The sequence below is a fragment of the Callorhinus ursinus genome, unplaced genomic scaffold, assembly GCF_003265705.2.
Source record: "Callorhinus ursinus isolate GAN/ISIS: 27379988/994484 unplaced genomic scaffold, GSC_fseal_2.0 scaffold77, whole genome shotgun sequence".
Taxonomy (NCBI): domain Eukaryota; kingdom Metazoa; phylum Chordata; class Mammalia; order Carnivora; family Otariidae; genus Callorhinus; species Callorhinus ursinus.
The window spans coordinates 686,744-708,175 of NW_027397139.1; the positions used below are offsets into that span (position 1 = coordinate 686,744).

At 47.5% G+C, this 21,432-nt stretch overlaps 1 protein-coding gene across 7 annotated transcripts in view; it reads left to right on the top strand.

The window, feature by feature from the left end:
• Positions 1 to 21,432, top strand: part of RFX2 (regulatory factor X2) — a 91,449-nt gene that overhangs the window by 39,570 nt on the left and 30,447 nt on the right. For 5 of the 7 annotated variants that reach the window (XM_025861357.2, XM_025861358.2, XM_025861355.2 and 2 more), the window contains 4 exons: positions 11,176 to 11,288; positions 12,761 to 12,850; positions 14,875 to 14,954; positions 16,478 to 16,739. In XM_025861357.2, the coding sequence (XP_025717142.1) occupies positions 11,184 to 11,288; positions 12,761 to 12,850; positions 14,875 to 14,954; positions 16,478 to 16,739 (537 nt within the window). In that variant the 5' untranslated portion in view covers positions 11,176 to 11,183. Of the gene's footprint in view, positions 1 to 11,175; positions 11,289 to 11,617; positions 11,691 to 12,760; positions 12,851 to 14,874; positions 14,955 to 16,477; positions 16,740 to 21,432 lie in introns of those variants that run through there. The other 2 variants (XM_073887254.1, XM_073887256.1) reach the window with 2 other exon arrangements.

Here is a 21,432-nt window from a genome sequence, read left to right on the forward strand (position 1 = left end):
TTTCATGGGCCATTTGTTCCCGGTTGAGGCCCCCCTCGGGGATTGAGGGGGGAAGGGGGGGGGGGGTGGGGGGGGGGGCACGGCACCTCGCACCAGCTTCCCCTGCTGAGTGTCCCCAGCAGCGTCCCCAGGTCCACTGTGCCTTCCCCACGATCCAGTGAAGCCTCGCTTGCCCACTTCATTCCTCAAGTGTGTCTTCATCTGGGACCAGATGGCCAATGAAACGTGCTAGGCTTACAAACAACACACTGGGTGTGTTTCTGAGCTACGGGAGCTTGGGGCCAACCTCACCAAGCTGGGCGATGGCTCGTATTCGAGGCCTCTCTCCTTTTTATTGGCCATCCTGAGGCCCCTGGGACCCAGTCGAGAGTGGCCACAGATGAAGGGAGTCAGGGAAAGAATGCTCAGGCCCTGGCCTTGGGCAGAGAAACGGGAGAGAGGACAAATGAAGCTGATCGAGCAAGCGGGGAAGACAGTCACTGAATGATTCCCACCCAGTTCCTGTTGAAGTTCGAGTTCACAGCAGAAGCGCAGACCTGCACATAGACCTACGAGAGTGTGTCTAGGGGGTCTCAGGGGACTGCCGTCAACGAGGAGCCTGACCAGCAGAATTTAGGGATTCCCAAACTTCCCACTGAATGTGGCTGGTTGGTGCCCTTATCCGCGGGGCCAGCCCTCTCGCTTCCCCTACTGGCTGGCCCCTGTTCTGCCAGGTGGAGGGGTCACTCAGATCCAGCCTCACACTTTCTAGAGGGACCACCCGACCTACTGTTTTCATCTCCAAGGGCTGCTAGCATAGCAAAGCAGAGCTTGTGAAGGAAGGCAGTGATAAAATATGCTGGCACTTACCCTTTGGAGCTGCAAACTGTTTGCCAGGTGGGTTTTTTATTTAACTTTTTGGTATGGAAAATTCAAACATCTACAAAATCAACACACAGTATAATGAACCGGGTGCAGCTGTCACCGGGCTCTACAGTGATCGTTACTCTGCCATCTTGTGCCCCTTATACCCACACGCCCCTAACCCTCCACTCCATGATTATATTTTTACAGTTTTTCAGGTTAAAATTTACATACCGTAGATGCACAAATCTTGACTGTCTAATATTGACAAATGGGTATTCCATGGAACGCACACCCTGTTCTCATGGAGAATGTGTCCGTCCACCTCCCTGGAAAGTTCCTGCCTGTCCATTTCCCCTCGGTTCCTGCCCCCTCTACACTGATCTGATTTTTCTTTTAAACCTTGGGTTAGTTTTGTCTGTTCTACATCATTGTACTCTTTTGGATACAGCTTCTTTCACTCAGTGTAATGACTTGGAGATTCACCTGGGGGTTGTGTATATCGGAGTTCATCCTTTTGTATTAATAATACCTAGGGAGTACTCCTCTATTAGCTTTTTAGCCGCGTCTCTTGTATTTTTTTTTAAGTGGTTGCTTTAGGGATTACAATCTGCATCTTTAACTTAGTACAATCTACAATTTCTCATCTCCTCTCCTGATTAGGGGCATTTGGGTTTTTGCACTTTTTGGCTGTTGTGAATAAAACTGCTGTAAACCTGGGTGTACAGGTTTTTTGGGGTTTTTTTTTTTTTTTGGAGATGTGTTTCCATATTTCCTGGATGAACACCTCGGTGAGGAATTCTGGGCTAAAGGGTGGGCTTAACTTTCTAGAAAACTGTCAAACCTTTTTTCTGACATGATTGTATCATTTTACATTCCCACAAGTATGTGAGAGATACGATTTCTCCCTGTGCTTACAACATTGGTTGTTGCGAGACTTTTATTTTAGCCATTCTAGCAAGGGTTTACTGGTATCTCATTGTGGTTTTAATTTGCATTTCCCTAGTGATTAACACTGTTGAGCACCATTTCATATACTTGTTGGGCATCTGGGTATCTTTGTGAAGAGCCTGTTAAAGTCTTTTGCCCATTAGGTTGTCTTTTTATTATTCAATTGTAGGAGCTTTTTACATATTGTGGATAAAAGCCTTTTGTCAGGTACATGTTTTGCAAATATTTTTTGCAAAGCCCAGACCGTGGCTTACTGATTTGTGTGATGTTGTTAAGAAGTTTATTTATTTAGGGGCACCTGGGTGGCTCGGTCGGTTAAGCATCTACTTTTGGCTCAGGTTGTGATCCCAGAGTCCTGGGATCGAGCCCCGAGTCTGGCTTTCTGCTCAGCAGGGAGTCAGCATCTCCCTCTCCCTCTGCTTCTCCCCCTGCTTGTGCTCTCTCTCTCTTGTTCTGCTCCCTCTCTCAAATAAATGAATAAAACATTTATTTTTTTTTTTTAAGTAGTCTCTATACCTGACATGGGGCTCGAACTAATGACCCCAAGATCAAGAGTCACATGCTCCTCCAACTAAGACAGCCAGGCACCCCTGATTTGTGTTCTTGAAGTCTTTTAATGAACAGAAGTTTTCAGTTTTCACAAATCTAATTTATTGAGTTCTTTGGTCGTACTTATTACTTTCTGTATTCTGTCTAAGAAACTCTTGCCTATGCCCCTATGTTTTCTCCTAGAAGTTTTATAGTTTTAGTTATGTGTAAGTCTATGATCTAATTTAAAATCATTTTTGTGTGTGGTATAGGCTAGGGATTGAAGTTCATTTTTTTTCTTCTTCCCATGTGGATATATCATTTATTTAAACAACTTTCCTTTCTCTATTGAGTTGCTTTGACACCTTTGTCAAAAATCATTTGAGGAGGAAAGGAGCTGGGGCTTCATTAGGGGAAAAAAGCAGTTGAAAATGTAAGTATGGGTTATTAGTTTTATATTGCTGGCTTTGATTTATTAATATTTTGTATCATTTTTGCATACATGTTCATGAGAGACATTGTTCTAAATACTTCTCTTGTAATATCTTTATCAAGTTGTGGCATCAGGGTTTTGATGACCTCCTAAAATGAGTGAAGTATTCCTTTCTGTATTTTCTGATGAAATTTGTGTATTAATTCCTTTTTCAGTGTGTTATACATTTAACAGTGAAAGGCTCTGTGCCTGAAGTTTTCTTTGTGAAGAGGCTTTCAATAACATATTCAATTTCTTTGCTAATATGCCAGTCACATTTTCTATTTTGTCTTGTGTCAGTTTTGGTATGTTGTATTTTTCCCCAAAAAATGTTCATTTGATCTAAGTTGGTGAATTTATTGGCTAAAGCTGTTCATAAGTGTTCCTTATGATTTGGGGTTCTGTAAGATTTGTAATGGTATATCTCATTTCATTTTTTATATTGGCAGTTTGGGTTTTTTTTTCTTTCTCTTATCAGTCTTTTATAGGGAGTTGTCAATCTTTTTTCTAAGACTTTATCTTTTTTATTTTTATTTTTATTTTTATTTTAAGATTTTATTTATTTATTTGACACAGAGAGAGGGAGCGCACAAGCAGGCAGAGGGAGAAGCAGGCTCCTGGCTGAGCAAGGAGCCTGATGTGGGACCCGATCCCGGGACCCCGGGTTCACGACCTGAGCTGAAGGCAGACGCTTAACAACTGAGCCACCCAGGCGCCCCAGACTTTATCTTTTTTAGGGCAGTTTTAGGCTCACAGCAAAATTGAAAGGAAGTACAGAGATTTTCTGTGTACTCTCTGCCCTCACACATGCCTAGCGTCCCCCTTTATCAACATACCCCACCAGAATGGTTCATTTGTTGTTGAGACCTGCACTGACATGACACATCGTCATCACCCAAAGTCCATAACTGACATCAGGGTTCCCTCATAATGTTGTACATTCTCTGGGTTTGGACAGATGTATAATGACGTGTGTCCACCATTAATAGTATCACACCGAGTAATTTCTCTACCCTAAAAATCCTCTGTGCTCCACCGATTCATCCCTCCTTCCCCTTAAACCTCTGGCAACCACTGATCTTTTTACCCTCTCCATAGTTTTTCCTTTTCCAGAATTGTCATATTGTTAGAATCATACAGCACATATGGATTTACTTTTACCTAATAGTATGAATTTATGTTTCCTCCATGTCTTTTCGTGGCTTTTATAGTTCATTTCTTTCTCAAAGAAATTTCAGTTTGGGGGAAATTTTGGTTCTGTTCATTTTCTCCATGGTTTGTGCAGTTTTATTTCTTTTTTTATTATTATTATTTCCTTTTTTCTGCTTAAGTTTAATTTGCTTGTCTTTATATAGCTTCCTAAGGCTGAAAACTTAAATGATTGACTTTTAAACCATTCTTCCTAATTTGTTTATAAAGCTAAACATTTCCCTCTAAGCATTGCTTTAGATACATCCCTAAATTTTGATATATGGTGTTTTCATTATTATTCAGTTCAAAATATTTTCTAATTTCTTTTATGGTTTATTCTCTGCCTATGGGTTATTTTAGAGGTGTATCTTAAATTTTCTAAATATTTAGCATTTTTCTGGACATCTTACTGACCTCTAATTTATTCTCTTGTTGTCAAAATACATATATGCTCTGTATAATTCAGTCTTTTGAAACGTATTGAGACTTGTTTTGTAGCCCAGAATATGACCCATCTTAGTAAATATTCCTTGTACATTTGAAAAGAACGTGCAGGTTTGGGTTGTTGTGCTCTATAAATGTCAGACCACTGTGGTGGATAGTGTCACCCAGATAAATCCTTTCTGGTGTTTTTGTTTAGTTTCTATCAAAATTACTGAGAGAAGAGTGTCTAAAATCCCAACTGTGACTCTTTGTCTATTTTTTCCTTTAGTTTAGTACTGTTAATTTTTCCTTTGTGTATTTTGAAGCTATACTACTAGGTGCATACACCTTCTATAACGATTATGTCATTATCAATTTATCAGGATGGAATGTCCCTCCCTCATTATCTCTAGTCATGTTCCTTGTCTTGAAGGAATTTTGTCTCATTATTACAGCCACTCCAGCTTAATTAGAGTTTGCATGGTATATCTTTTTCCATTCTATTACTTTCCACCCATGTGTGCCTTTGTATTTAATGAGTGTTTCAGGGTGCTTTGGTGGCTCAGTCGGTTGAGCATCCAACTCTTGGTTTCAGTTCAGGTCGTGATTTCAGGGTCATGGCTTCGAGTCCCACATGGGGACTCTGTTCTAAGTGTGGAGTCTGCTTGGGATTCTCCCTTTCCCTCTCTCTCTGCCCTCTACCCCAGCACACCCCCCGCTTGCATTCACTCCTCTCTCTTTCAAATCTCTTTTCAAATTTTATTTATTTCAAATAAATAAAATCTTTCAAAAAATTAAAAATGAAAAGAGAGTTTCTTTTAAAAAGGCAGCATATCATGGAATCTTGGTTTGTTTTTTTTTAATTGAAGCTGACCATTTCTGTCTTTTCATTCAAATGTTTAATCTTTTTACACTTAATGTAATTATTAATGTATCTGAATTAGGAAAGCCATTTTGCTATTTGTTTCATCTGGATTTTGTTCCTTTGTTCTTCATTAGCTGCCTTTTTTGAGGACAAATATGTTTAGCATTTCATTTACTTGTAACTTCGTTAATTTTTAAGCTATATATTTTGGGTTTTTTTTTTTTTAGAGATTACCTTAGAGATTACATAACTTATCACAAATAAGACTACTACATGTTGTAAAATACAAGAACCTTGCATGTCTAATTCCATTTACCCCTCCCCATTCCTTTGTGCTATTATTGTTGCATAGATTACTGCTACATATGTTACAAAAACACACAATAGAGTGTTATAATTTTTTGTTAAATAGATGTATTTTAAAGAAATTAAGAGAAAAGAAGGGAAAAATACAGTCTTTTGTAATTACCCACATATTTCTAATTTCAAGTGATTTTTTTTTAAAGATTTTATTTATTTATTTGACAGAGACAGAGACAGAGAGAGCAGGAACACAAGCAGGGGGAGTGGGAGAGGGAGAAGCAGGCTTCCTGCGGAGCAGGGAGCCCGATGTGGGACCCGATCCCAGGACCCCGGGATCATGACCTGAGCCGAAGGCAGACACTCAACGACTGAGCCACCCAGGCGCCCTAATTTCAAGTGATCTTTATTCCTTCTTGTAGATCCAAGTTTACCGTCTGGTGTTAATTCCCTTCACCCTGAAGAACTTGCTTTTGTGTTTCTCATAGTGTAGGCAACAAAATTTCTCAAGTTTTGTTTACCATAAAATGTCTTTGTCCCACCTTTCTTTTAAGAATAGTTTTGCTGGATATGGAATTCTAGGTTGACAGCTTTCCCCCAGCACTTTAAATACGTCATCCCATTGTCTTCTGGTCACCATTGTCACTGATGGAAGTCAGTTATCCATGCTATTGTTCCTTTTAATATAATATGTAGTTTTTCTCTGGCTGCTTTCAAGATTTTCTTTTTCTTTTTTTAATTTTAGCAGTTTAAATATGACGCATCTAAGTTGGTTTCCTTTGTATTTATCATTCTTGGGCTTTGTTGAAATTCTTGGATCTGTAAGTTGATGTCTTTCACCAAATTTAAGAGATATATCTTTTTCCTCTCCCATTCTCTCCTTTTCTTTTGGGATTTCAGTGACATATATGTTAGATTGCATATTCTGTTCGTTTTTCTCCAATTTTTCCCCTCTTAGTTCTTCAGATTGGGTTCCATTGATCTCTCTTCAAGTTCACTAACTCTTCCTTCTGCCATTTCTAATCAGCTGTTAAGTGTAGTTGGTGAAATTTCCATTTTAGTTATTGCACTTTTCAGCTACAGAATTTCTACTTGTTTTTTTAATAGTTTGTCCTCCCCCATTGAGATTCCTATATGTTCATTTATTGTGCATATAACTTCCTTTAAGTTCTTGGGACATATTTTTAGGAGCTGCTTTATCTGTACCACCTGGATTCTCATGGTTCGGTTATAACTGACTCCTCCCTTCTTTTTCTTGAGCATGGGTCGTAGCTATTTCTTTTCCTAGTTCATGGTCTTTATTGGGTCCTGGATATCATGAATGCTATGTTGTAGAATTTCTGGATTCTGTTGTGTTCCTCCTGCTAGTGTTTATCTTGGCTAGACTCAAACCCTGCCCCTCATGCAAATATATCTTTTTCAGCAGCAGCTGAAATCTCCTCTAAGTTTGTTCATCTTTGAGCTGCTGGTTTTTCTCCCAAACCCCTGGTGTCTTCCCCACACAAGTGTAGGTTAGTCAGTTGGCTAAAGATTTGGATAGACTCTTGGCAGATCTGGGGGCTTTCCCCCTCTGTGGCTCTCTCTCTTCCAGGACTTCCCCCTAATATTCTGAACTGTCTCCTCTCACACTTCAAGACAACCAGATTGCTGCTTTCTGCCACCTAAGCATTCATGGACCGGGGCATGCCCCTGGCAAAAATTCAGAATCACTGGTCTGACTGTGACAGAGGTCTTTCAAGGTTGGACTCCCAGGCAATGTCTGCCTGCTTTGATCACCCCCCAATGTCTTTAAATAGGTATGTGTGTGTGTGTGTGTGTGTGTGTGTGTGTGTGTGTGTGTGTGTGTGTGTGTAAGTGTTGTGTGTTTTAATATTTTGTCGAGATTTTTTAACTGTTATCTGCAGGAGGGTTAGTCCAGCCAATCTGCTCCACCATTACTGAAAGCCAGTGCTGTTGCATACCTCTTAATAAACAATTTTCTTAAAAACCTTAACTTTGATGTGTTAGGAGTCCTTGATTAACAGACTCAAATAAAAAGAAATTCAGAGAAACAAAATTCAGGAAACTGGACCAGCTTATATGCAACGTATGACCTTGGTTATCTTAGATGGGTAGGGAAGGATTTCATGCCCTCGACATACTGGAGCAGCCAGGCTGGCCCACATGGTGTCTGTCATCTGTCTGTCTGATGCTAACATTAAGGGATGTGTTCAGGGGGAGTAGAACAGTCAGTCTCAAAAGGTCATTACATTTCCCAGAATAGTCCTACACATCCTTAAAATAACGAGGTAGACTGTAAATGTCCTGGAACTTTATATAGACTCTCACTATCTGAAACACTATATATCATTTTGTATAATTCGGTATGGGCTGTAATACTAAGGAGACACTGAAGTATTTATTCATTTGATAAATATTTATCAACTGCCCAGGTTGTGCACAGCACTGAAGCACTACCCAGAAGCCATTGCATGGGATGCTTTTGTCCCAGCTGTGCTGCTCATAATATGGATCCCTGCATGAGTTCCCGGGGGCTACCATTCTAAGTACCACAGACTGGGTGGCTTGGAACAACTGAAACTTGTCCTCTCACAGTTCTGGAGACCAGAAGGTGTCGGCGGGCTGTGCTACCTCTAGGGAAGGATCCTTTCTGCCTCCTCCGGTTTCTGGTGGCCCCAGCCATCTTGGCTTCCTTGGCATGTTGCTGCATCCCACCTTTCTGCTTCCATCATCACATGGCCTTCTTCCCTGCGTGTCCCATTCTGTCTGTAACAAGAACATAGTCCTTGGATTTCGGGGCCACCCTACTCCAGTATGACCTCTTCTTGATCCTTACCTTGATTATGTCTGCGAAGACACTCTTTCCAGAGAAGGTCACATTCAGAGATTCTGAGTGGCCATGAGTTTTGGGGGTCACTGTTCAACCCACTACAACTCCCCAGAGTGACTTGTCCCTTGTGCCCAAACTCCTGTCTTCAGTTTCAAGGGCTGTAACTGGCTCCTGAGTTTCCAGGATTTGGCGATTTTATTTGTGACTTTATAACCTTCAGGAGCACTGCTGTCATTTCAGACCAGATGATAATTCCATTTGTCTTTAAATGCCGGCAACTTCATCCTCCTCTGACAGTTTGGGTCATCCCTTGTGGTGCCTCCAGTTCTGTCATGTTGGGAAGATGTGGCCACAAGGACTCCGCACTGGATCCAGGGCCCCTGGACCTCAAGGTTTTGATCCAGACAGTGACATTTTTCTACCCATCTTCCAAACCCACATCACTTCAGCAAACCCAAATTATACTAACCAAGGACCAGCAGCTATGGTCTACAGGCCAAACCTGGCCTGTCACCTTTTTTTTTTTTCTAAATGAAGTCTTATTAGAACACAACCAGGATCATTTGTGTGTGTGTGTGTGTGTGTGTGTGTGTGTGTGTGTGTGTGTGAGCGAGCAATGGCCACTCTTGTGCCAGGACAGCAAAGTCTAGTAGTTGTAATAGGACCACATGTACCCAAAAGTCTCTGGTCCTTGGCAGAAAAGCTTTGGCGACCCTTGGCCTAAACACCGTGCACTAAACAGTGTGACAAACAGCACATGGCAAACAGTGTGTTAAACTAGGAAACACATTCGTGTGAAAACCTGGCATGATCTTGAATAACTTGCATTCTGGAAGTTGCATTCTGGCCACAGTGAGCCAAGCATGGGCTCGCTGTCGAGCCTCACGCTCTCACGGGCTCCCCTGGTTTGAATAAGACTTAGACTTTGGAGCACAATTATTTCTGCCTGTGAACAAGGAACTGGCCTCTGAGTCAGCTTTCCCACTCTGTGACCAGTGGATTCTCTCCACAAAGAGCCCTAGTCCAGCGATTTCCTCCCACTACCACCGAAGTGACCCACTTCCTGGCTTCAGATTGGAAAAAAGTGGTGTGTGGGGTGCAGATGACTGGTTCCAACATTGGGGAAAATTGTAAATAAGACCTCGATTAAGCAACTTCCTACAGAATAATTCCAAAGGTCAGGGAATTATCAGAAAGGCAGAGAGTTGGAGACCCAGAAAATAATACATTGGAAATTCTCCATCTCCTCCTTCCCTAAAAGAGAAGAAAGTAGGGGATGCCAGTCACCGCGTGGCTCTGAGGACATCTAGTGGTAAGGACTGAGTCCGGGAACCGGGAACCCACCACAGGCACAGGCAACACATCCACAGTTCCATCCAGTGGCTCTCATGGTACCAAAGGCTTTGGAGAGGAATGGGCTGAGTCCTAGAATATTCCTCATCGGTGAAGATGGGGTTAAGCCAACACTCGGAGATAAACACCCACACGCTGCTCTCTGCTTTCTTCCCTCGTTGTGAGAGGTGGGAGTTCCTGGGCTGGGGAAGCATATGTAAACTTCTGGCAGTCCGTCCTGGGCACTGCAGTGTGTGGTGTGCGCCGTGCTGCTCAGGCCTCCCCATGAAGCAGAAGTGGGGAGACTCCACTTGACAGTTGGGGGGACGTGCACAGGACGGGGGTGCACCTGCCCACAGAGCCACCCACTCTCTGCAGTTCGCATATTTAACAGCTTCTCAAATGCCAAGAGCAGCCGGTTCTTAAAGAGCGAAGACCGTTTGCCCTTGAGCATTTTCATGGAATGATTTTTTTGTATCATCTGCCGCGCTGTCCTGGTATGAAGTGAGTCTTTTTTGGGGCACCTGAGTGGCTCAGTCATGACCTCAGTGTCCTTGGATCGAGCACCATATCAGGCTCGCTGCTCAGCAGGGAGTCGCTTCACCCTCTCCCTCTGCCACGCCCCCTGCTTTTGCTCTCTCACTCTCTCTCTCTCAAATAAATAAATAAAATCTTTAAAAAAATGAAATGAGTCTTTCTATATAGAATTTTTAAACTACCTATTTGAAAGATATATGCATCTGGTGGCAAAGAAATACACTTTTATGCTTTCTCATAGGCAAGGGTGTCTGGGAACAGAAGGCAGTGCTCCTATCCAGCCCAAGATAAAATGCTCCTTTACTTCCACTGTGTATCGCCTTTTTCCTCCCTTGGACAGGGTCTGGAGATATTTTCGGGTTGTCATGACGGCGGGGCAGGGCGGGGAGAGCGGCGCTCTGGGCATCTAATGAGCAGAGGTCAGGGATGCCGGGGTCCACATGAAGAACGATCCGGCCCTGGTGGTCCCCAGTGCTGAGGGGGAAAAAAACCCTGCTCTAGGAGAACGCCCTTGTCGTTTGGGGTACAGTATCTCCCCAGATGGCAAGCATCCATCAAGAGCTTGTGATTTGCTGGATAAAGGAGTAAACAGTTGTCTGAGCGCTGGGAAGTCGTTCAGCCGGATCAGCCTGGCCAGGGGAGAAGGAGTTAGTTGTCCCAGCCTGCCATTGAGAAGTGCCTGCAGAGCCGAGTTTTGGTTTTATATTGGGAAAAACATTTCCTGCCCCACCCCCTCTCTTTCTGGGAGCAGCTGGGCCCCCTGTTTCCCTGTCCTCCTTATACATTTGAATTTTGAAGACTAGGTAATAACCACTCACCAATCTTGTGCGTGTCTGACGTTGCCTCTTGGGGTTTCATGATGGCAACCCTGCTCCACTCAATCTCTCTCCCGCCTTTCTTTAGAACTGAGCATGCAGAATTCAGAGGGTGGATCCGATTCGCCAGCTTCTGTGACTCTGTGTCCCTCAGCGGCAGCCCAGGCCCCCGCGGCCCCGCCAGTACCAGCCTCCCCGCAGGTAACAGACCAGCCCGCCTGCTGCTCAGGGAAAACCTGCGTGGCCGGTGCAGGGGCGGGAGGCGCATCCTCTTAGGTTTTGAAAAACACCCGAGTCAGCAGAGAGAGGTTTCCCAAATTAACATGTCAGTCGCTATTTGTTGAAAAGGTCCCACCAAGGACTCAAGGATACAAACACGAAAAGAAACCAACTTAGTCTCTTCCTCTCGTTTAATGGAAGTTCCCTCGTACCTGGGAATTAACCCTTTTACCCAGGAAGACTTTATGGATAAGGCAAAAGATCAGTTAGAGTTCTAGCATTAGAACGGATATATTCTTTAAAATTTGCAGACTTTCCACATGAAGGCTCCTGACTTCCAGGTTTCTGCCGTGGATGGAAATACACCGTAGACGCAAACATAAAGTTAGTGACGTAAGACCACACAAAGCCGAGGCAGTGGAACAGATGAAGCTTGGAGGCGTGGCCCGCAGTGGCCCTGTGACCCGCCACGAGCATGATTCCAGAAGTTAGAAGCATGACAGAATTGATGAAGCTGAAAACGCCCCTTCATTCAGCAAAAACAAAAAGGCAGACCTCGGAGAGGTTTATTCATTTTAGAAAGGACAATCAGACTTGTTTAACTTCTATTTCTTGCAAATATAGCAGCCCCCGCGTGGGCCTTGCAAGCCTCTCTCAGGGTGCCAAGGGGGTATGATCAGACTCAGTGGTAGCCTAATTGATTTGTGTCCCTGCCCGCTTGAAGCTGACCCTTCAGCCCTCCATCCCCTGGCTGTCTGGTGCCAGGGGCCCACCTCCAGGGGCGCACCATGGCCATGGTGTCCCTCCCCAGTTCCAGGCCTTCCATCCTTGCTAGAGATGCATCTGGTCCCCCCAGGTGTCTCTTCTGTTCCTCACGCAGACTTCCTGCTGCTTACTTGGGGCACTCCCTTTCTGGAAAGCTACAAGCACTCATGCTCACGGGCCACCCTGCCTTCCCTCAACAGTGGGTGCCTCGCCCCTTGCCAGGGAGAGGCATTCCTGCTGCCTCACTTAGCCAGGTGTGCGCCTCACGCTTCACCTCCCCACCCTGCACCCTCCGGCCCAACTTTCCACCACGGCGGCCACGTTCTGCCACCAGCCCCAGCTTGGTGCCAGGGACGGGGGAAGGTGGTGTGGACAGCTGTCTGGAGGGTCCTTCTTTTCACCCGGCCTCTCAGCTTGGTGCCAGGGACAGCCCGCATCACCTTGCAGAACAGACCCCAGGGAAGGAGAGCTGCGGGGGCAGGTGGAGGTGCGTGTGCGCGTGTACGCGAACGAGTGTGTGTGTGTGTGTGTGTGTGTGTGTGTGCACCGTCCTGTCTTCCTATCAGTCCTGCTTATGTTTCTGTGAGGTGACAGTGGAGAAGGTAGCGGTGCTCTGGTTGTAATCTGTGTTTGTTTTAAGGGCTAAGCTCTGACTAAAGTCTAAACGTCCTTCTCTCCTTCCCTTTTAGAGGGTGTTGGTCCAGGCAGCGGGCTCGGCTCCCAAAGGAGCCCAGATGCAGCCAATCTCCCTCCCCAGGGTCCAGCAGGTGCCACAGCAGGTAACCACAGCACAGGGGACATGGGACACGTTAGCCCTTAGCGATCTGGAGCCCTCTCTGAACGAGGCATCCTTTCCTGTTGTTGCTGTTCCTTTGTCTTTAATATCTTCAGTTCTCGACCAGAAGGTTCTTTCGGAAGCTATGTTTAAAAAAAAAAAAAAAAGAATCTTACTGCAGAGAGTTTGCAACAGGCCAAGAAAGCTGACGATCTTTCATTCATCCAGAAATTCAGCATTCGGGGTGCAAGCCAGCACCTCGATAGAGCACTGGGCTACCAAGGTAGACACACAGATGGAGAAGCCCAGTTTCTGGGTTGAAGGAACGCGGAACTTGCTGGGGAAGCAAGTGCTGTACCCTCAGACCAATGCCATGACCCAGGAAGTGCTTCTTGTGAAATCCAGTGATCCCGGAACAGAGCTTCAGAGCGAGGGCTCCCCAGCCACACAGCTGCACAGATCAGCAGCTCGGACAGAGCCCAGGTGACCTAGAGCAGCAGAGGGCAGACCTTTTCTGGAAGAAGCCAAACAGCACATGTTTCGGCTTGGCGGGCTAGCAGCCCCTGACATCACTGCTGAACTCTGCCTCTGTCTTGAGAAAGCAGCTGTGGATGGAAGTGGCAGGGCATGGCCGTGTGCCCGGAAAACTTTATTTGCAGAAAGAGGCAGGCCAGATTTGGCCCGAGGGCTGGAGTTTGCGCACTTGAGCTCTGTAACATGCTAAATTAAAATCAGTGCAGTTTCTAGGAACCGGAACAGACGGCACACCCCTCTCCCCAGGGGGTTCCGGCTTAGATTGCTGGTGTGTTTAGAGGCACTTGTCTGGAGGCAACTGAGGCAGGTTTTGGGGTCATGGGAGAGAAGCAAAGGCTTCTGGCAGGCCCAGCAGGGAACCAGCGGTTCTGTCTCAGCTCCTTGAGGGAGACGCGAGCAGTGTCGTGATTCCAGAAGCTTCCTCTCTGTGGGGCTGGGCCTGCCCCAGCCTTTCTCTCTGGGCAGCTTGGACTTGCAGAGTGACTTCTGCGTCTCCCCCAGTCCCCTAAGGCACAGCCCACCCCCAGCATGTTAGTCCCCAGAACCTTTTCGGGCATGCTCACTATTCCAGGGGCTTGTGTGTGTGCATCGTGCACCACGTTGGGTTGTCCTAGGAGGTGGGAATCAGCCCATCCTGCCGCTCCACGAAAAGGCTTAGAGAGAGGCCACGATGAAACCCAGCCCCTGATTCTCTTACCCCAAAAGGAGGTTGGATGAGGCATCCTTTAAGTTTCCCTCTGTGGTGAGGGTGTAAGGTTCTGCGCGCAGAGCTCGGGCTTCCACCACCCGAGCCAGCACCCCTGTCTGCTGAGGTGCTGAACTGACATGGCCACAGGTGAAGGCAGGGGCGTGGCGGGCCGAGGCTGGGGGCTTCCCAGTGCCCCTCTCCACCTCCCACTCCATTCTGCTCAGACTGAAGGTCTCCTTGGTGTGCCTCTCAGGACCCCCGCCCCTCTGGGGAGGGGTGCCAGGGCCACCCAAAGGGGACATCAGGGAGGCCATGAAGAGTATGACCAGCTCGAGCCCTCTGCCCTACAGGGGGTGAGGGGTGTCCGACCCCCCCCCCGCCAGGGTCACGTTCTGTCCACAGCTCTGGCTTCTCCTGTCCAGCCGGACCCACCCCTCTGTCCAGTGGCTGGCGGGTGGCAGGGACCGACCGACCCAGCTCTGCTCTGCAGCTTTGCTCTGAGCTCCGAGCTGGGTTCCCCCCGACCCACCACAGAATGGGGGCCGCCCACCTAGCTCCCCTCGGGCTCCGCAGCAGAAACGAGCTGCCGCGCACAGAAAATGCAACAGAGCTGTGGATCGGGAGCAGCTCCATTCCTGTGGGGCCTTTTGGTGACCAGTTCTCCTAGTTTCTTGGTAGAAGCGCCAGCTGGGGCGGGAAATCTGACACGTAGGAGTCAATGTTCACAAAAGGCACGAGAAGACGCGCCCAGTCGGCCCCTCCGGGAGCCCGCCGTGCCTCACGCCAGGTACCTGCTGTCGTTCCAGGTGCAGCCCGTGCAGCATGTGTACCCCCCGCAGGTGCAGTACGTGGAAGGCGGAGACGCCGTCTACACGAATGGAGCCTTGTACGTGGGTTGCCTCTCCCCTCGGAAGGGCCCTCCTTGCAGACAAGCAAGGGCCGTGTCCGGAACCTTCTCTCACGACTCCCCCCACGCCTTCCCATTTGGGGCTGTGTGTGTGGAAACTTCTCCTCCTCCTTTGGGTGATGTTGGAACTGTTACAACAGTTCTAGGACATCAGAGCCCTGTGGAGATTTCAGAAATCACAGGCCTTTGCAGTTCTCACTGCCAGAAAAGGCGGCCTTTCCAACAAAGCAGAACGTGAAACAAAACCCCAGTCCAGCTTTTAAGTCTGAAGATTCAGTCTTCACAATCCAGACACCATTTCTGTCTCTACCTTCTCATCCTTGCCTACGTCCACCTCTGGCTCTTTACGATGTTGCTAAAACTTGATTTTCCATTTGTCAAGGACTTCTAGAGCATTCTGCCTTCGAACTATGTGGTGTTCGGAGCAGAAAATGATACATTTCCCATGAAGCGCGTTGTGCTCAAGACGCGAGCCCTTTGGTTCGTTTGATTTCCACGACCTCCTTCCAGAAGTTCAGGGATGGGGCGTGAGGGTTGGCCATGGTGATGGCCGGCGCTGTGCGAGTCTCTGCAGCACAGCCCCGAGGCGAGCCAGAGACATACAGACGCACGTCAGTGCCTGGACAGCCCAGGAAATCTGAGCGAGGTCTGTAGGTCGCCCCAGCGTCAACATCCTGAGCTTCATCTTGTGCTACAGTTAAATCGGCTGTCACCCCGGGAGGCGGGACAGGGGTGCAGGCCTCCCGGAGGCCAGTCGGAGGGGCCTCGATGCCACCCAGAGGGAAGCTCTCGAGACACACCACTAAGCTTCGGGCACCGCCTTTGACTGGGTGGGGCCAGCTCTACACGAGTGAGCAGAACCTAAAAATTTGAGTCGCAAACCACAGGGTGAATCATTCAATCCAAATGGTGAAGGAATATCAGACGAATTCTTGGTATCGCTTAGAAATTCTTTTTATTAGGCAATTTCATTTCGCAAATACTTTCTGTTTTGAAAGAATCACAGACTCTCAGGCAGTTGCAGACTTAGGACCGAGTCCTGTGTGCCCTTTGCCCTGCTTCCCCCAGCGGTGACATCTTCTGTGACCGTAGCACAATACCAGGAGATTGGCATTGGGATGGACTGTCAGCTAGCCCGCGGGCCTAATTCACACTTAGCAGCCTACTTGCCATCGCGTGCGTGCATGCGCGTGTGGTTTAGGCCATTTTACCCCGTGTGCAGATGGCACATAACTGCAATAAGATACAGAATTGTTCCGTCCCCTCAAAGGAGCTCCCCCATGCAACCCCTTTACACACGTAGAATTTTTCAGCGATAGTTTCAGTGAGTCATCCCATGACCCTTAATATTTCCAGAAATGATTACTTTGAACTTTGCACTGCCCTGATATTTCATGTCTGAATGACCCCGTGTGCTTGGTGTCAAGGGGCTCCAGCTTTAATGTGAAGTCTTGCTGGATTCCCGTGGAGACTCAGACGAGGCCCTTCTCTCTTCCTGACAGACGGACGGCCTATGCCTACAACCCTGAGCCTCAGATGTACGCCCCCAGCAGCGCAGCTTCTTACTTCGAGGCCCCGGGCGGCGCCCAGGTGACCGTGGCAGGCTCCTCCCCGCCAACGGTCCCCTCCCACAGCATGGTGGGCATCACCATGGATGTCGGGGGGAGCCCTATTGTCTCCAGCGCGGGAGCCTATCTCATCCACGGGGGGATGGACAGCACCAGACACTCCCTGGCCCACACCTCCCGCTCATCGCCAGCTACGGTATGTACGAGGCTCTCGGGGGCAGCAGGGTAGACCCTGAATAGACCCCCCTCAGCGGCAGGGATGCTGAGTGGAAGGCAGCCTGGGGTGCTGGAGCCAGAGCCCTGCCACCTGGAAGGGCGTGTGATCCGAGGCAAGTGTCCACCCCTGGGAACCAGGTACTCTGTGGTAGACAGAGAGGGCAGAAGGCCCCTCCCGGGCTGCTGTGGAAATGGCGTCTGAGCCCAGCATCACCGTGCTGGGGGGGACCCCCACCGTTGGCGTCGCTCTCCCGGAGGCCCCGGGCCCATCCATCCGTGTGACCGCTGGAGCGAACTAGGCACGGGGCAGTCCCACTTGGGAACTGCACCCACTCATTGCCGCCATGCCCCTGTCCCAGACAGTTCCCGACCTGCCTTAAAACTGTGTCTGCTCTTAAAGTCTGTTTTCCGTGCTTACTTTTATTTCATTTGGAAAATTAACACAGAGTAAAACTGACCCATTTTGGTGTGCAGCCCTGAGGTTTGATGCAACGACCTCGTGTCACTGTGGCCACGGTGAGGGTGCAGAGCGGCTCCTCACCCTAAAATCTCCCTCCTCCCATGACCCACAGCCCCTGGCAACTCTGATCAGTTGTCTGTCACTCTAGTTTTGTCTTTTCGGGAGCGTCGTATACACAGAACATACAGTCGGTGACCCTCTGAGGCCGCCTCTTTCACTCGCTGTGGTGCCTTTGAGACCCATTCGTGTTGTCACGTGAATCGGTACTTGCTTCTTCTTTGCTCCTGGGTAGGGTTCCGCCATACCACAGCTCCTCCATCCAGTCACCATTTGAGGGCCATTAGGGCAGTTTCCAGTTTTTGGTGATTATGAATAAAGCCTCTGTAAGTACTCACATACAGGTTTTTGTATGGACATATGTTTTCCTTTCTTTTGGATCAATACGTACAAGCAGGATTGCTGGTTCACACGGTAAGTGTATGTTTAACATTATGGAGCACCACCAACAGTTTTCCCAAGTGGTTGTATGGTTTTGCGTCTCCCCCCGTCCCCCAGTGATGTATGAGTCCCTGTGTCCCACCTCGTCACCAGCACTTGGTGTTGTCAACCATTCTTCATTTTCGACGTTCTGATGGGTGTGTAGTGGTATCTCGCTGTGGTTGTGATTGGTGTTTTCTTGATTGCTAATGATGTGCTTGTTTGCCTTTCATTATGTGCTCTTCGGTGACCTCTTGGTTCAAGTCATTTGCCTGTTTTTTTAACTGGATTGTTTGTTTGCTTACTGTTGAGTTTTGAGAGTTCTTTATATATCCTGGATACCAGTCCCCTGTCAGATATGTGACTTGCAAATATGTTCACCCAGTCTTTAGAGTGTCTTTTCATCCAAAATTGTGTAGAGTGTTTCCTCTCATTTCACCGCTGTGTTGGCGATTTACATAATTTTAGAATTTTCTATATAAATTTTTGGTCGTTCTATCTATATCTACAAAAAATTCATAGTAAGATTTTGATTAAGCAGCCTTAGACCTATAGATCAATTTGGGGAGACCTGACGTCTTTCCTATGTCGGGTCTTCCTATCCATGAACATAGTATGTTTTTTTTCCATTTATTTAGATCTTCTTTGATTTCTATCATCAGCATTTTGTAATTTTTAGCATGCAAATTCTGTATGTATTTTGTTAGATTTATGCCTTAATATTTTATGTTTCTGGAGCTATTATAAGTGGTATTGATCTTTAACTTCATTTTCCAGCTGTTGATTTTTGGCTGTCAGCCTTGCATCCTGCAGCCTTACTGAACTCACTTGTAAGAGCTGCAAGAGTTTTACTGTCTGCAAATAGGAACAATTTTATTTTTCCCTTTCCAATCTGGATGACTTTTATTCATTTTTCTTGTCTTTTTGCACTATCTAGGACTTCCAGTACAGTGTTGAACAGGAGTGGCAAGAGTGGACATCCGTGCTTTGTTCCCAATCTTAGGAGAAAATCTTCAGTCTTTCACTGCTAAGTGTGATGTTGGCTGTAGGTTTTCTTAGATGCCCTTTTTCAGGTTGAGGAAATTCCCCTCTATCCCTCGTTTTCTTCAAGTCTTTATCATAAATGAATATTTTTATTTTTTTATTATTTTTTAAGATTTTATTTACTTATTTGACAGAGAGAGACACAGTGAGAGAGGGAACACAAGCAGGGGGAGTGGGAGAGGGAGAAGCAGGCTTCCTGCGGAGCAGGGAGACCGATGCGGGGCTCGATCCCAGGACCCCGAGATCACGACCCGAGCCGAAGGCAGACGCCTAACGACTGAGCCACCCAGGAGCCCCATAAATGAATATTAATTTTTATCAAATGCTTTTTCTTCATTGATATGATCATGAGTTTTTTTCTTCTGTAGACTGTTACTGTGATGGATTACATTGGTTGATTGTCAATTAGAAAATAATTTCGTCTTTTGGTGTGGGGCTAATAATCTCCTGAAACAGAAGATAATGGTCTTGCCTCATCCCTGCCTTTGGTCCTGATGTGCTTTGGGGTCACCTGACATCAGAGAGCCCCCACCCCCACTGGGTCTCTCTGTCCTCTCTGTCCAGAGTGCTCCCCAGGACCCAGTTCTGTGGGCAGGGTGGGGAGAAGTCATTTGCTCTCCAGAGGCCGTAATGCGTGGGGCAGTGCCTGGTGTACCAGCCTGCACCTCGCCTCACTCAGTCTCTGCAACCCACCGGGGCCTGGGCAGCCACAGGCAACCACACATGTCCTCCCTTGGATGACTGGCCGAATGGACGTGAGCTTCAAGCTGGTATCGAGAAAGCATTCCTCACAGACTACATACATTTACCTGTCACAAACACGGCAGGTTCAATGTTAGCAAATTGCATCAGTGCATAATAGCAGCATGTACTAGGATCACAGGTCACAGACCTCCTGAGAAACCACAACGTTCTCTATGGTCCATACTATCCTGTTGCAAAGAAAGGTGCAGCCCAGACCCCGGGCAACCCGGCTACTGTGGTTTGTCATCTGAGTTGCTTCAGAAGAATCATGTTTTCATATCCATTGGGAATCCATGAATGGGCTGTGTTTACACCCCTCTCCGTGCAAGCCCAGGAGTGATCATCTCAGAAGGCGGTCTGATTCCCGACCCTGCCCGCACGGTGGTCTGTCGACTTGCTTTGGCATGGGAACATCTCCCACACATGCCGCAGAGATCTGCAGAGTTTTCCAGGAGCCGAGAACAAGAACAGCCTTGAGACTGCTCCAGAACTAAAACAGGGCTCCGGCATCCGACACTTGAGGCCTCCAGCTTTTCCTGTCAAGAGTTGTAGGACTTTTAGTCAGTTCTGAAAGCAGTGTGAAGACCAGAGGGAATCACCCGTACAGCCTCAGTGAGAGGTTTCAGACTTCTGGGGGCAGATTTTCTTGAGTCTTTATTTCATCAGTATTACATAAATCTTAAAACTGAATGGCCCACATGAGGAGTTTTGGATAAAACCTTTTGCTGTGGTGCTTTTATTAACCACACAGAGCACAGGCTCTAAACCCAGAGGCTTGCTCTTGCGGTTTCCGCCCAGGATTTGCCCTTTGGGTCGTGTCGAGGGGAGGCTGGGGGCTCTCGGGCTGCACCAGGTAGAGACCCTGCCACCCCAGGCTGCAAGAGGCCATGCCATGCAGACAGGGGGCCCCCACGGGCCACACAGCGGGGACTGAGGAAGACAAATGTTCTAACCAATTTTTACAATAATAAAAATACATCATTCCTGCCCATGGGGAGACATGCCATTGCAGTGGTTCATCAGGGCCTCTAGGTCTAGCCCAAATGAAGGATAAGCTGACCCAGGGGTCAGGTTCCCCCTCTGAGTGGCGTCTTTGTGAACTCTTCATTTCCAGGAAATTGGAGTCCTAGCTCATCGGTAGTGGTGGCCCTGGCTATGCAGCTCACGCAGAGATCGGGACAGTGTCTGCCCTGGCGACTCCGCTCAGGATTGCCACGCACCATCAGCACGTGCTGTGCTGAAGCCAGAGGGGTGAGGAGTGAAGTCACCTCATAGAACAGCGGCGAGTGAGTTCTGAGCTTTCTCGGGCTGCATTCCACTACCTAAAGAGCTTGCATCAGCTTCGTGGCACCTGATGTGACTTTCAAATACGCCTAGGACTGCACCATCGATTTCTTCCTCCGCCAGATAAAGAAAAACCGTCATGTGTTGGGTTTGAGAAGCCAGAGTGTCAGCAGCCCAGCTCCTTGGGACACTTTGAGTCTTCTTCGAAAATCCTGAGATCTGGTTCCCAATATTAAAAGTCACAATATAGGGCTCTGGACTGATGGATTCAAGTTCTACAACATATATCCTGGAGATAATGTGACTTGAAATCACAGGTATTTCTTTACTGGCGTTATCAGAAACTCAGCTCCTGCTTTCAACACATAAGGAGCATCTTGCCCCTGACCACCAGTACACGTGGGTTCAGAAAAGCCAAATCTTGTAGTCACTATCCAGCTCATTAGCACCGAGTCAAGCCGGGGAAACTGTGAATGGACCGTCTGTGGCTCCCTGTGTGTGGCCTGGCTTCCCACACGTGCCCTTCCAATCTCATGGCCACCCTTCCAGGTGGCCCACAGGGCGGTGTGCCACCCACACAGGTCAGAGTTCACAATGGATCATCAACCGCGAAACGTGTCTTCTCTGTAGCCTGCATTTCCAGTGAAGATGCAGAAAATCTCGA